Source organism: Ornithorhynchus anatinus, chromosome 16 (genome assembly GCF_004115215.2).
Source record: "Ornithorhynchus anatinus isolate Pmale09 chromosome 16, mOrnAna1.pri.v4, whole genome shotgun sequence".
NCBI classification, from domain to species: domain Eukaryota; kingdom Metazoa; phylum Chordata; class Mammalia; order Monotremata; family Ornithorhynchidae; genus Ornithorhynchus; species Ornithorhynchus anatinus.
In genome coordinates, this window is record NC_041743.1 from 27,573,655 (window position 1) to 27,588,281 (window position 14,627).

General features: G+C 41.7%; 1 protein-coding gene across 3 annotated transcripts in view; it reads right to left on the bottom strand.

Moving 5' to 3' along the window:
* ATRNL1 (attractin like 1) overlaps positions 1 to 14,627 on the bottom strand; it is a 602,864-nt gene that overhangs the window by 485,501 nt on the left and 102,736 nt on the right. For all 3 annotated transcript variants that reach the window (XM_001513843.4, XM_039914307.1, XM_039914308.1), the window contains exons 11-14: positions 6,754 to 6,838; positions 5,006 to 5,214; positions 3,595 to 3,713; positions 71 to 203 (exon numbers count right to left, since the gene is read on the bottom strand). In XM_001513843.4, the coding sequence (XP_001513893.2) occupies positions 71 to 203; positions 3,595 to 3,713; positions 5,006 to 5,214; positions 6,754 to 6,838 (546 nt within the window). The remainder of the gene's footprint in view (positions 1 to 70; positions 204 to 3,594; positions 3,714 to 5,005; positions 5,215 to 6,753; positions 6,839 to 14,627) is intronic.

The window sequence follows — 14,627 nt, forward strand, 5'->3', positions numbered from 1 at the left end:
TCCACTACACCATGCTATGCAGTGGGACTTTCAGTTGGAGTTGTCTGTTAGGACATTCATATTTCTTTACCTGGTAAAGCCTGACATTCTTGCTGCCGCTGATCCCACTGGCAGTTGAGGTTTAATGAGCAACTTTTGCAACTGGTCAGCTTATTACAAATCTGTTCATTTCTCACGTGGCACTTGGTGTAGTTTTTGACTGACTAAAAACAAAAAAGAAAGGCACATGGTGTTAAAGAAAGGCACCGAAGGATTACACAGACAAATCGGAGAACTCTCTGTCAAGGACCTACTGCTCCACATCAACACATGCGGCAATCAGTTGAATGTCTACCTGGAAGCCTCCAGGCAACATGTGACCCACTGCTGAGTCACGTGAAGCCCGCAAAGGACAATCAGCCAGCAGCAGCAGCACTGAAACAGGAAGATACAGGCAAGCTCCTGCTTCTGTAGCTGTCAGAAGCTGCTCCTGGCATTTCTGGCAGAAAATACCCTTCAGGGCATTCCCTGCTCCACAAGCACCTCAGGAGTCTCCTCTGTAGCAGCAGCCTAGAAGTGGGTTTCCAGCTACTTTCCTCCTATCTGGATTTTCAAGTGGCAATGTGACAGGGTTCTATGCCAAAAGCACTACAAAAACCCCAGTAACCACTGATTGGATGTTCTTCCATCACAGGAATCTGGCTTTTAAGCTACAGGGATAGGAATAAATGGCCACTTTTAGGGATAGGAAAGCATAAATAATGGGGTTTCTCGGGGAACTGTGCTAGGACCATTTTCGTTTAACATAGTCAAAAATGACTTGGAAGAAGAAATGGAGCAGTGAAATGTCAAAATCTGCAGATGACACTAAACTCTTCCAGGTGGTGAAATGTCATGCAGATGGAGATAAACTGCAGGAAGGCCTCATAAAGCTGAGAGGGCCAAAAAATGGTATATGAGCTTCAGTGTAAACAAGTGAAGGTGATGTTCTGTGAGAAAATGATCCAAATTACAAACCCATGATGCTGGGCTTGGATCACCCACAATTCAGGAGCGAGATCTTGGAGTCATTATTGACCGTTCTTTTACATTACTGGCTCAATAGATGGCAGCAGCTAAAAAGGCCAACAGATTGGTGGGCATCGTCAAAAAGTGGGTAGGAAACAAACCCCAAAGCAGAAAATAGAGCACAGTATGTGCTTACCTATGATGCTGTGTGCAGCTCTAGCGTTACTGCTCTTGTTACTGTTATTATTATGAACACAGCCCTGCTGTTGGTCTAGTTGCAAAATCCCCAGATTAAGGAGGCTGGGTCCTAGGCTGGGACGGTCAGCCTACTCGAGTGCTATCATCGGTTATCGATGTTTCTGACCGAAAAACCACCGAGGGTGTACTGCAAGGTGGACACGGCCAGCGAGGATCCTGAAGTACACCTGGCTAATGGATACAGCAAAGGCAGTAACAGCTTCCAAGGCAATGCTATTTAAAGAGCACATAGAGCAGAGCACTGTACTAAGCACTTGAGAGGCTACAATACCACAGAGTTAAGGGACAATGATGCCTGTCCCGGAGGAGCTTATAAATCTAGCGAGGGTTGCTATCTTTAGGACAGCTTATTTGCCCAGTGCTGTGGGCCTGGCCAGTAATGGGTTCTGCCTGTACAAAACCTATGCACTCATTTCAAATGTGCCGCACACCCGCCAGGCTGCCACTCTGCTAGCCTGGGGGCCCGGGAACCTGTCAGAATTATCTTCCTTGTACTTGTTCCAAGAACAGAAGCAGCGGCATGGCCTAGAGGATAGAGCATGGGCCCGGGCGTCAGATGAACCTGGGTTCTAATCCTGGCTCTGCCACTTGTCTGCCATGTGAGCTTGGACAAGTCACTTCACTTCTCTGGGTCTCAGGTCCCTCATCTGTAAAATGGGGATTAAGACTGTGAGGCCTGTGTGGGAAAAGGACTATGTCCAATCTGATCAACTTGTATCTACCCCTACAGTGAGTATAGCGCCTTGCACATAGTAAGCGCCTAAGACCTTAATTTAAAAAAAAAAACTTCATGCAGTGCCTTGCACTCAGCGGGCATAAAATAAATATATTTGAATGGAAAATTTTGGCATGGTTTAAGATACACTCTCTTTTATATTACTGCATAAACAATCACAGGAGCATCAAACCTCCCACTGCTTTGTAATAAATGACCCAAACCTCACTTGCTGGTTGCAGGTATTCAATACATTTATAATGGTTTTTCTTTGTAATACAGTTTTTTGGCTTTAGATAGTTCTTGTTCTAGGTTCCTATGTTCACTAAAATCAGATTAGATATTTTATAATTCTGTACAAGAATCATCTGGATCATCTCCTACACATCAATGGTCAAACAAAATTTCTAGGGAATGCTTTAACAACATGTAATGATGGCACTTGTTAAGCGCTTATTATGTGCAAAGCACTATTCTAAGCGCTGGTGAGGATACAGGTGATCAGGTGGTTGTCCCACGTAGGGCTCACATTTTAACGATGAGGTAACTGAGGCACAGAGAAGTGAAGTGCCTTGCCCAAAATCACACAGCTGACAAGTGGCAGAGTCGGGATTTGAACCTGTGACTTCTAATTCCCAAGCCCGGGCTCTTTCCACTGAGCCATGCTGCTTCTCTTTCACTTGGTGTTCTTTGAAGTGCTTAGGATTTAACTACTGCTCCTGAAAAATGTGAGTATTGACAAATACAAATCATCAGAGGCGGGCCTATCTACTTGTAACCCTCTTTTCAACCCTACTAAAAAGGAGATTAATAAATTCCCTGCAAATACAATAAGTGCTCAGTAAATGCTGGCTGATTCATCACTATCTTCCACATCCTCATCCACAGCAGCATCAGGATCAGCTTCTACTGAACGCTTACTGAATTTGGGAGTACACAAGAAAGCTACGAGGCTGAGGTCCCACCCAAAGGAACTTACAATATCAATGGGCGAGATAGACAAATACAAAGTATAGATGTACAAGAAACTGGATTAAAATTGATAAAAATAAAATCATGCTAAAAAAAAAAGCACACTGCACAAACAGGTATACATGAGTGCTAGAGGTGGCTGGTGGGCAAACATGACCTTGGAAGGTGGAGATCAGTCAGGGAATATTTCTAAAGGCACAACCAGGGCCAGAACTGTGGATCCCGCACTGGTTTTACCTGGGGCTCACAGTCTTAATCCCCATTTCACAGTTGAGGTAACTGAGCACAGAGAAGTGAAATGACTTCCCCAAGGTCACACAGCAGACAAGTGGTGGAGCTGGGATTAGAACCCAGGTCCTTCTGCCTCCAAGCCCATGAAATCTGCACTAGACTATGTTGCTTTGCGCACAGTAAGCATTCAATAAATATCATTGATTAATTGACTGATTGAATTCTGGACAATTGCCACTGAAAACAGAAAGGAGGTGAACCTACAAAAACAAATTAACTTAGTAAAAGGTTCAAATTTTCACATCTCATTTGTACTGACTATTTTTATCATGTCTGAAGTGTAATACGCCATGCCATTAAATCTCGATAAATGGTGAGCCAATGGTCACAGAGCACTATGAAATACAAAGTCAAATATTTAAAACACTCACCATACTGCAGTTACTGTTTGCTGAAATGCACTTTTTATCATCACACCACTGGCACCCATTTGTATTGGCAGTACAGCTAGCGCAATCTGCGTATCTGTAACATCTGTCATCTGCAGCAGCTGTAATTCAAATGGGACACAAAAGAAATCACTGGGGCTAAAGAGAAAATGGCACATTTCTAACTCATACATTTGTAACAACTGCCCTAGGATAGGAACATCCACTTTTTGATTCTGTTTGACCTTCAGTCTAAGAAGCAAGTTACCGAATAGGAAATCAACCATATAGTTTCCTTGCATTTGCACTGTGATGTGTTTGGAGCACTCTCTCTGCAGCTCAATAACTTCTGCCCTGCGTTAGGGAAAAGTTCAGAACTTTAGATCTTATTATTTGAATTCATTGGATCACAGGCCTCGGAATGAGTCAATCCACTAATACTGGACCCCTGCTCATGTTATTAAAGTTTTGTTGTGATGGACCTGGGAGGAAAATGGATGACAACAGGATGCTATAATATCTGCCTGTGTGCAGAGCTGTTGGGTCAGTGCTCCGCGCAGAGTAAGCACCCAATAAGTACCACTGATTGATGTTGAGAGCCAATGATGCGATGAAAGCAAAGGAGACATAAAAAACATTTTAAGGAGCAGCAAAGTACCATTTCAGACAATTCAGCTGCACAGCAAATAAGGAGTGGCTTCCTTCAAGCAGAAGCTTCCAGAAGGCTGTGAGATTAGGTAGCGAGAAGAAATGTAGCAGCCAGTACACAGTACACTGGAACATATTTAGGTTCAAATCCCCGCTTTGCCACTTGTCAGCTGTGTGACTGTGGGCAAGTCACTTAACTTCTCTGGGCCTCAGTTCCCCCATCTGTAAAATGGGGATTAAGACTGTGAGCCTCATGTGGGACAACCTGATTACCCTGTATCTACCCCAGCGCTTGGAACAGTGCTCTGCACATAGTAAGCGCTTAACAAATACCAACATTATTATTATATTTGCATATATCTTAACGTGTGAACAGTGTCACAATCATAGGTTTCCCATCAGCCTACCATTAAACTTGCATTCATAATCATACTTCATCATTAGCAGTATCTTTTCAAATGTGAACACGTACATACATAGATACGTACAAAGACAGACTCGCCGACCATTCTCAAACACGCTATAGACTCTCAGAAATGAAATACATGGATTGTTTGAGAAGTCAATAGTGATTTTCAGTGTGTTCAGTCTTCTTGGTAGCAAAACATTACACGGAGAAAAACCAGATAGAAAACTGGACTGTCGTTACATTAAAAGAAACATTATTAAAGGAATTGCCACTCCAACTCTCTGCAGGGAAAGTGAAGCTTCCTAACAAATGCCAAATTATTTGGAAATAAATTATAGAAGGCGATCTCTTTCTTACCTGGCTTTGGGGGGCACTTTGCTCTGAGAATGTTATTAGTATGACCAGATTCCCAAGATTCACAGCGATTCTTGTTCCATAGACATTTTATCCCCGGGCCAGCATTTTTACAAAGCTCTTCATTTCCAAAAGCCTCACAATTCGGAGGTTTGTATACAAGGATATCATTAAGTAGTACACTAGAAAAACCTCCAAATATATACATAGACCTATGAAAAAAATGTTAAAATATGTTGAAGAAATAACATGAAAGAAGTCCACTTTTTCCCATTTAGAGTTATCGATTAATCAATCGTATCTACTGAGCACTTTCTGTGTGCACAGCACTGTACTGAGAACTTGGGAGAGTACACTGAAACAGAGTTGGTAGACATGTTCCCTGCCCACAATGGAATTTCCAGTCTAGAGGGGGAGACAGGCATTAAAATTAATTATGGATATGTACATACATGTTGTGGGCTGGGGGAGGTGTGCTACATGCACCCCTCTTACATCTTTTGAAAGCCCCGGAATTTATTTGCTGAGTTACAAGTCTTGTAGGATAGGAATCTTGGAAGATTTCCCTGCTAAAAGTTTTAGAAGCCTTTTTGAAGCTGCAAAGCAATGAGTCTCCAGTCTGTCCAAGTTCAGGGCTAACGTAAACTACGTGGAGAGAATGAACCATAACAACATAGGAAGCAGCACCGCTTTTAGGCCTAGAAGGTGACATCAGAACTGTGTTGTTGTATCTCATATTTCTAAAATCAGTAGAGTTGGCTGCATAAGTAGAAAGCAGACTTATAGCTGTTTTATTTTAAAATAAGCTTTCTAATTTTTTTTTAATAAGTGATAGGTAGAGTTACAGAAAACCAATTTGATAGACTAGATGGCATGATCCTGACCTGTCTAAAGAGGCCAATATCTTAGAATCTCACAATTTGGATCTCATTTTACAATCTAGATTCATAATAAAATCAAGGCACCTGGAGAAATTGTCCATTACTATCGATGTCAGGAGACCGTGACAGATGACAACACAATTTTTCATTAAAACTGACAGGATTAGGAAAAAAACCTAGAATCAAGTTTTTTTTAAAAGCCAAATCAACAGAATGTAAACTTCAGTTCATTTTACATAAACCTGGAAGTTTTGTAGCCTATCAGATTCTTCTGAATTCCTCATAGCATGATTTTGATTGCCTGAAACCAGTCATGTTCTCCCATTATATTAATCCTCAACTTTTCATTATATGACTCATTTATATGGCATCTTTTCATAAATTCTTGTAAATCTAGGGCCACAAAGTCATTGAATAATACCAAAAAGGAAAGCTGGACAAACTGTCTTTAGGAAACATACAGTGTTATGATTCTAAATAATTATTCAGAAAAGTTGTGAGTACATTGATTCTAATTGCAAAGGAAATGCAGGTTCTAATCCTAGTTTCACTGTTGGTGTGACTTTGGGCAAGTGGCTTAACTGTTTGGTGCCTCAGTTTCCTAATGTGTAAAATAAAGATTAAGTAGCTGGCCTCCCTCCCTTTTAGACTGTGAGCTTAATGTGGGACACAGACTGTGTCTGATCTAATTATCATGTATTTACCCCAGTGCTTAGCAGAGTGCGTGGAAGATGTAAGATACCTAACAAATAGCACAGTTTGTATTGTCACAATGAAATAACACTGATGAAAAATGACTGCATAACATAGGCATGAACTGTCATATTGACTCCATCACACTTCAGAGATTTGCAAATAAAAGCAATTTACCCATTACTGACAACGGCAGAATGTCCAAATCTGTTGACATCTCTATGAAGATTGGGTTTTCTTAAAATCTTCCATTCATCGCAAGCTAAAGAGAGAAGGAAATTCAGGCAAAATTTAACAAAATTAACTCTTCTCTACATTTCAGAACTTAACTATGCAAGTGTGAATTAATATCCTGTGCTAAACAGCTTTCAAAACCCAAAATTGACTGTACGAAGCTCTGAAAAGAAATTTGTTTTCACTACAGACTTCAACTTTGCCGGCTTTTAATCGATACAGAGAAAACACAGAACATAAACTCACCTTGAAAATGAAAAGCTCTCTTCAAAATAATACAAATCATTGCTACATAATAGTCTTTACTCCTTAAAGTTCACTAAGAAAAATCTCTCTGCTTTGTGGCAATGAAAGTGCTACTGCTTTAAATAAACAAACTACTACCTGGGTCAAATGGCAGTCTCAGTTTGATTCATTACTTTTGTGTGGGTTATTAATCAAATGCCAACCAGGTACCAGTTTCCCAAGGCCAGAGAGCATCCATATCTAAATATTGTCTTTTCCACTGTAGCTGGCCGTCCCTGAACTAAGGATGATTACATGCCCTTGTTCTCTCCCTGGTTTGCCAGAGTAAGCCACAAGAGTATAATCATCCAAAACAATACAGGGCACCTCCCATATACCTCACTCAGAGGAACACTAAACTCAAGGTTGATTTGCTTCTAACTTAAGTTTGCTTTGTCCAAAAGAAGTAGAATTTGATTATAGAGTCACTAAAATAACCACGCCACTATCAGGAATTTTCACTAAAGAAGAAACAGAAAAAATATTTCACTGCATTTTTAAATATTGGATGTTGAAAAAGAGCAAAACAGAAAAAGGGGCTATAGCTCCATGGGGCTATACTAGAATCAAAAGACGGAAGGAACTTTGGAACTGTAAGCTCCTTGGAAAGCAAATGACTGTGTCTTTCAGTTCCGATGTGCTTTCCCAAGCGTTTAGGACAGTATTCTGCATATTGCAGATGCTCAGGAAATATCAATGACTCAATCAAGAAACCACCTGATCTAGGCCCAGCTTCGGGTAAAAGCGAATATGAAGCACCCAAGAAGACAAGCCAATGTCTAGTTCTTTCAGGATGGATTCCTCGTAATTCCTTGTTAGTTCACTCTAGCATTTTATTATCCAATCGGTGATGAAATTCCTCTTTCCAGCTGGTCACCTTGCCTTCATTTACTGGAAAGAGGGTGGAACTGGGAGTGAGAGGACCTGGGTTCTAGTCCCATCTCCACCACTTATCTGCTGGGTGACTTCAGACTAGTCAATTCAACTCCTGGCCCCTACTCCTTCTCCCTTCCTTGTCACCTATGGACTTGGATCTGTACACTTTAAGCACTTAATATTCCTGCCACCTTCAGCCCCACGGCACTTAATGTACATTAGCAGTCATTTATAAATCTATTTCACCGTGTCTCCTCCCGTAGACTGTAAGCTACCTGCAGGCGGGGAACGTGTCTAACAACTCTGTTGTCCTGTAGTCTCCTCAATGCTTACTTAGTACAGTGCTCTGCCTAGTGGACGGAGCACAGGTCTGGGAGTCAGAAGATGGTGGGTTCTAATTCTGGCTCTGCAACTTGCCTGCTTTATGACCTTGGGCAAGTCACAACTTCTCAGTGCCTCAGTTACCTCATCTGTAAAATGGGGATTAAAATCGTGAGCCCCAAGTGGGACAGTACTGTGTCCAACCTGATTACCTTGTAACTATCCCAGCACTTACTACAGTGCCAAACATATAGTAAGTGCTTAACAAACACCATAAAAAATACCACTGATGATTGAACCTATGAGCACCTATTTCATTATCCAAAAAATCTGGAATAAAATATTAAAATATTTGTTTACCCTTCCTCCTCAAACTGTGAATTCTGTCTGGGAAGGAGGCTGTGTCCGACTGGAAAAGAGTTTATCTACTCCAACCCCTGGCACTAGGTAAGCACTTAATAGGTATCATCGTTATTATTCTTGATTAACACCAAATACAATGTTAGTGGCAGGGTTTCCATAGGAACAGAGATAGCAGGCTGCAGGTAGGAGAGAGATAAAGAAAGGAAGGACAGAGAAGAGGGGGAGGAATAGAGAGAGAAAAAGGGAGAGAGAGAGGGGGGTATTCACCAATAAAATATGTTTTCACTTCACATTTTGGACAAAACAAATTAGAGAACTGGGAACCGTTCTTCTGCCACTGTATGTCTCGGCAGCATCTCTCAAGACACAGGTTGAACTTGAACATAATTTTCCCACAGAGGGTATTGTCAGGGAGGAAGAGAGAGCTGAAACAGCCAGAAGTAGGCAGCTATTCCTGCCGGAGCTATTCCGTCAGTGGTAAATCTTTCTGCCTGAGGAACCACCTCACGCCTTGAGAACAGGGACGGCAGGAATCCGGAAAACAACTGGCCAGAGCAGCGGCAGAGACTTCAGCCATGACTAAGGTGGCTCCTTCAGTCAGTCAGTGGGTCGCATATATTGATGGCTTATGATGTGCAGAGCACTGGACTAAGCACTTGGGAGAGTACAATATAAGAGAGTTGGTAGACATATTCCCCGCTCACAATGTTCTGCACTGCCTGCCGCAAAAACAATCCTAAGCTATGTTCATGTCTTGCTGAGGTAGGACAAAATTCTCTGCTTTTAACCGTTGGTGTCTCAACAAGGTTCGCCGCAATGGCAAGAGGCCAGAAGAGGTACACTATTGCACAGGGTGCAAAAGATTCTCTCCCAGTGACATGCTCACTGCTAATAAGAATAATAATTATGGCATTTGTTTAAAACTGACTGTGTGCCAGGAACTGTACAAAGTGCTGGGGTGGATATGAGCAAATTAGGTTGGACACAGTCCCTGTCCCACTTGAGGCTCACAGTCTCAACCCCCATTTTACAGATGCGGCAACTGAGACCTCAGTGAAGTGACTTGCCCAAAGCCACGCAGGCAGACAAGAGGTGGATCCGGGATTAGAACCCATGGCCTTCGGACTCCTAGGCCCGTGCTCTATCTACCATATGATGCTGCAGTCTTGCTGTCAGCAGCACCATCTCTGAGACAAGAGATAACTGTATTGCTAAACCCTTTTTACAGTGAGGCAATCAGAACTGGACTCCATACTCTGAAGTGGGTATCAATGGTATTTACTGACTGCTTATTATGTGCAGAGCACTGAACAAAGCACTTGGGAGAGTAAAATACAGCAGAGTTCACAGATAACAGAAATAACATTAGTGCAAAATACAATTGATGATTACTTGCCAACTTTTTCAAGAACCTTCCAAATATTATGGTAATTCTATTGCACTGACATATTCGTTTGAAAGTCTGCTCTGACCAAGCATCTATTTCTCCTGTCCTAACGGAAAGGGCAGAAATTAGGGTGGTGCAAGGAGATGCTGTTTAAAAATGAGGGGTGGTTAAGACCAGCAAGCTGGCAACTTGCTGAGTGGGGCTGAGACCAAGTTAGACCCTGGAATCACAGCTTCTAAGATTCCATCTAGAAGTGAAGATGTTCAAGGATTACTGCAGTAACAGGGAGTTCTGCTCTTCAAACACTAGGCCCTCTGAAACTGAAAGGTGGCCCCAGAACCTTTAAAACCAGCTCTTCGAAAGAGCACAGACTGTATTTGTCCCGGGTGCTGAAATAAATCACAAACGTTCTGCCTCAGGGATTTCTTATATCGTCCGTGAATTCTCAGAATATTAGTCAGGGGGGTTGGTAAGCAACACCTATCAGTTTCCTAAATAGCCTAAGATGCATGTCTCATGGGGAATATGGTACCCTATCTCCCACTCTCCCAAATCCTCTGGTAGTCAGGAAGAGAAAAGTGATGACTGTGGAAAGGCAGGTGACTTTAATGTTGGTGTTAATTAGCTTTTAATTTTTCCAAATTGATCACCTGCTAATCAGGGCACTTTTCACTGGGGATTTAAGGCTGGAAAACCAAACAAGAGGGTGAGAGAGTGAGCTCAAGAGTATTTTTTTAAATGCTGGATGAATTTAAGTTTCCAGGGATGGGGCGGCCACCCGCTCACACCATCCTAATTTCAGACAGGGAAGGGCCTCGGCTACGGCCATCTCAAAGGGAAGAAAGGAAGACAACCAGTTCCTAGTCAGCTTGAGATCAATACTTGGCAAGACACAAATAAATCATCAAATGGTCAATATCCGATCAACTAAAAGAGCAAAGGCCACTGACCTACTTGAAAGTAGAATATTCTATGGGAATTCAATTTGTGACTAATTAAAATTTATTAGATTCCTCGAGCCAAGTAATTACACTGCTGAGGACAAGCATCATATTTTCAGATATAACATAAAAATCAAATTGGTTTGGTCATGGTCATTGAAAGTTTATCCTTTGAAAATAGCAGGATGAAGTAAAGCTAAGAACTCTTGATTTGCCAAGACAACTTTCCAGAAAAGGCTGATTTCTTGTGGCTGGCAAATAATTCCGGAACATGATAAAGACCAATCATTTGGCTACGTAAATGGCCTCTCAAAATGTTTTTGGCACCCGTTAATACATTGAAGATACATAACCAAAATTTTTACAGGGATTGCAAAGGTTCCAAATAATTTGGGACTCAATGATTGAGGTTAAATTTGCATCTATGGTGATGAATTGGGATTTCTAAGCAAAACTTTTAACCAAATCATGGCGTAGTGGATAGAGCTTGGGCCTGGGAGTCAGAAGGTCATTGGTTCTAATCCTGGCTCTGTCACTTGTCTGTTGTGTGGCCTTGGGCAAGTCATTTTACTTCCCTGTGCCTCAGTTACCTCATCTATAAAATGGGGATTAAGACAGAGCCATATGTGGGATAGCGACTGTATCCAATCTAATTTGCTTGTATCTTCCCCAGCACTTAGCGCAGTGCCTGGAAAATAGTAAGCGCTTAACAAATGCTGTAATAATAACCACCACCAAGGGACAAAATTTGGCTCATAACAATCACGCAAGAACAAAGAATGCATTTATTATACTATAATTTATAATATTACAAAATTATAAAAATGACCTACACTACAGGTAATCGCATATTACTCAAATATTAATTTAAAAGCAAGAAACTGATATTTTATCAGAACTACCCATTTTCCAATTTAAGGAACTTCAAGGGTTGTTACTCCTAAAACTTGAGTTTAGGAATCAAAGCTCTAACAGGACCAAAAGCATCTGCATATAGGAAGGAAGCTAACATTGTCAGCTTAGTATCAGAACTTATTTCCTTCCATCTGCTTTCCCTAATAATACTGCTATGACTGTGTCTAATTTCAGTGAATTCCTACCTCAACTTTTATCTTCAGAACACAACTTTTCCCATAACAATCAAAAACTTTGAAAGTAGAAGGTATACAGAACATCAAAGGTGTAGCCTGGAAGAGAAGGCTGATGGATGACTCAATAATAGCTTTAACTGCTCCTGAAGGATTATCTCTACACTAAGCCTTGTTCTCGCCTCTCCCGCTTCCAAACCCTTGCTCAGGACCTCCCTTCTGCCTCAAACTCCCTCTGCAAATCTGCCAGACTTCAGCTCTTCCCATCTTCAAAATCCTTCTGAAATCTCATCACCTCCAAGAGGATTTATCCAATTAATTTTTGCTTCTTCCCAGATAATATCCCCTAACTACTCCCTCTGCACCAACCACGCACTTGTTTACACACAACCAACTCTGAGTATAAATCATCTTATATATCCTTTTTCTTCAGCACTCACTCATCAATGCATCTACATATCTTTTTCCTATCTGAAAATGATTTTTGTTTCCTTCCCTCCTGCTACACTGGAAGATTCTTGAAGGCACAGATTGTTTCTTCTACCTTTACTGTGCCATCCCGAGCACCGAAGACAGTGTTCTGCACTTAGCAGGTGCTCGATAAACACTATTGATTAAATACTATCAATTGATAGACACCATCCCTGCCCAAAAGGGGCTTATCCAGATATGTGGTCATAGAAGTGCCTCCAAAGAGCCTCTTCCTGCCCTCCAGGGTCCACATTAACTCCTCTGAGAAACTCACCCAGCCTGGTGAGGATTGATGGGTTCCAAGTACCTCATGAGAGCACCCATCTGAATCTATCAAACTTTTTCTCCCCAGAGGTCTGACGACTCTCTCCCTTTTTCCACTTCCCGACTTCGAAACCAGGGACTCCTGGGTTCCACCTGTACAGCTTCTGCATGCTGGGAGCCGTGATTCCTAGACACTCCCTGGCAAAAAACCAAGGCTTCAGGAAGGGGAGGGGAGGGAGTTCTGCTGCAGGAGAGCAGAGGAGCAGCATGGCATAGTGGATAGAGCACAGGCCTGAGAGTCAGAAGGACTTGTTTCTCATCCCAGCTTCACCACATGTCTGCTGTGGACCTTGGACTTAACTTCTCTGGGCCTCAGTTTTTGGGAATTATACAAAATGGAAATTAAGAGTGCGAGCTCCATGAGGGACAGGGACCGTATCCAACCTGAATTCATTCAATCGTTATTTACTGACGGCTATTTGAAAAGCACTGTACTAAGTACTTGGGAGGATACAATATAGCAACAGACCCAGTCCCTGTCCCACAACGAGCTCACAGTCCAGAAGAGAGACAGACAATAATATCCATAAATAAATAAATTATACAGATATATACATATGTGCTGTAGAGATGGGAAAGAGGGTGAATAAAGGGAGTGGGAGAAGAGGAGAGGAAGACTTATTCAGGGAAGGTTTCCTGAAGGAGACGTGCCTTCAGTAAGACTCTGAAGTGGGAGACAGAAATTATCTGTCTGATATGGGGAGATGGGATGTGGGCAAGAGGTCAGTGGCAAGATAGAAAACATGGAGGCAGAGTAAGAAGTTTAACAATGACTTGTATCTTCCCCAGTGCTTAAAGCAGTGCTTGGCCCAAGAGTTAGCACTTAACAAGTGCCATAATTATTAGGAGATGGAGTGATTGGTCAAGGGGAAGTGTGCTCCATCCAGTTGTTCTTAAAGGAGGCTTTTAGCAGGGATTGAAGTGGCAGTGTTTGCAGCTTAAGGTCAAACTATGGAGTCCTGGGGGCCCTGACTTGGCCGAGGGCTTCAGCTCAATGCGCCCTTGTGGCAACCCAGCCCTGCTCCCGAAAAAAAATCATTTTAACAAACATTACATCTTTTTTCCATGATTTCTCTTGATCTCAAAAAATTTTCACTTCAAAATTATTTAAACAGTAGCAGTTACACTAAAGAAAATCCATAAAAAAACATTGGTAAAAGCAAGTTTTAAGATAAGCAGCCTTTGCAGAGTAAGAGACATAATAATTCTAAGCATTCTGATATTATTTGTCAAACTGGCAGGTTTTTTCAGTAGAAAGTGTGGGGGGAGGGAGACAAGGGTGGGGAAAGTGTTATGAATAGCATTTTCCTCTTATCTTTTCTAGCCTTCTCAGTAACTACTAAACAGTGTATTGGGCTAGATAAATACTTCTGCTGAGCTTCAAATTCCTCATCAGAGTTCTGTGTAAAATACAGATTAGCTCTTGTAGGACATAGGGGTTATTTAATGACTAAGTACTCCTCACAGAATTAAACATAATTTGTTTCCATGTTATCTATTCCTTCTCTCTCCCCGCCCTCTTCACATAAAAGCCTGAATTATTTCTTAAATTACTAAGCGCATAATTATACATCTTGACAGGGAGAAAACCTATTTCCAAAGGCACTCATGTTATTTTGGATTTATAAACAATTCAAGTCTAACTAAATTACAGAAAATTCCAATGGCATTCCATGTTCACCAAATCCCAAAACACCAGAATGGAAGGGGCACCCACTGAACCTTGAAGGTGGCAGGCACAAAACAAATGGAAGAAAACAC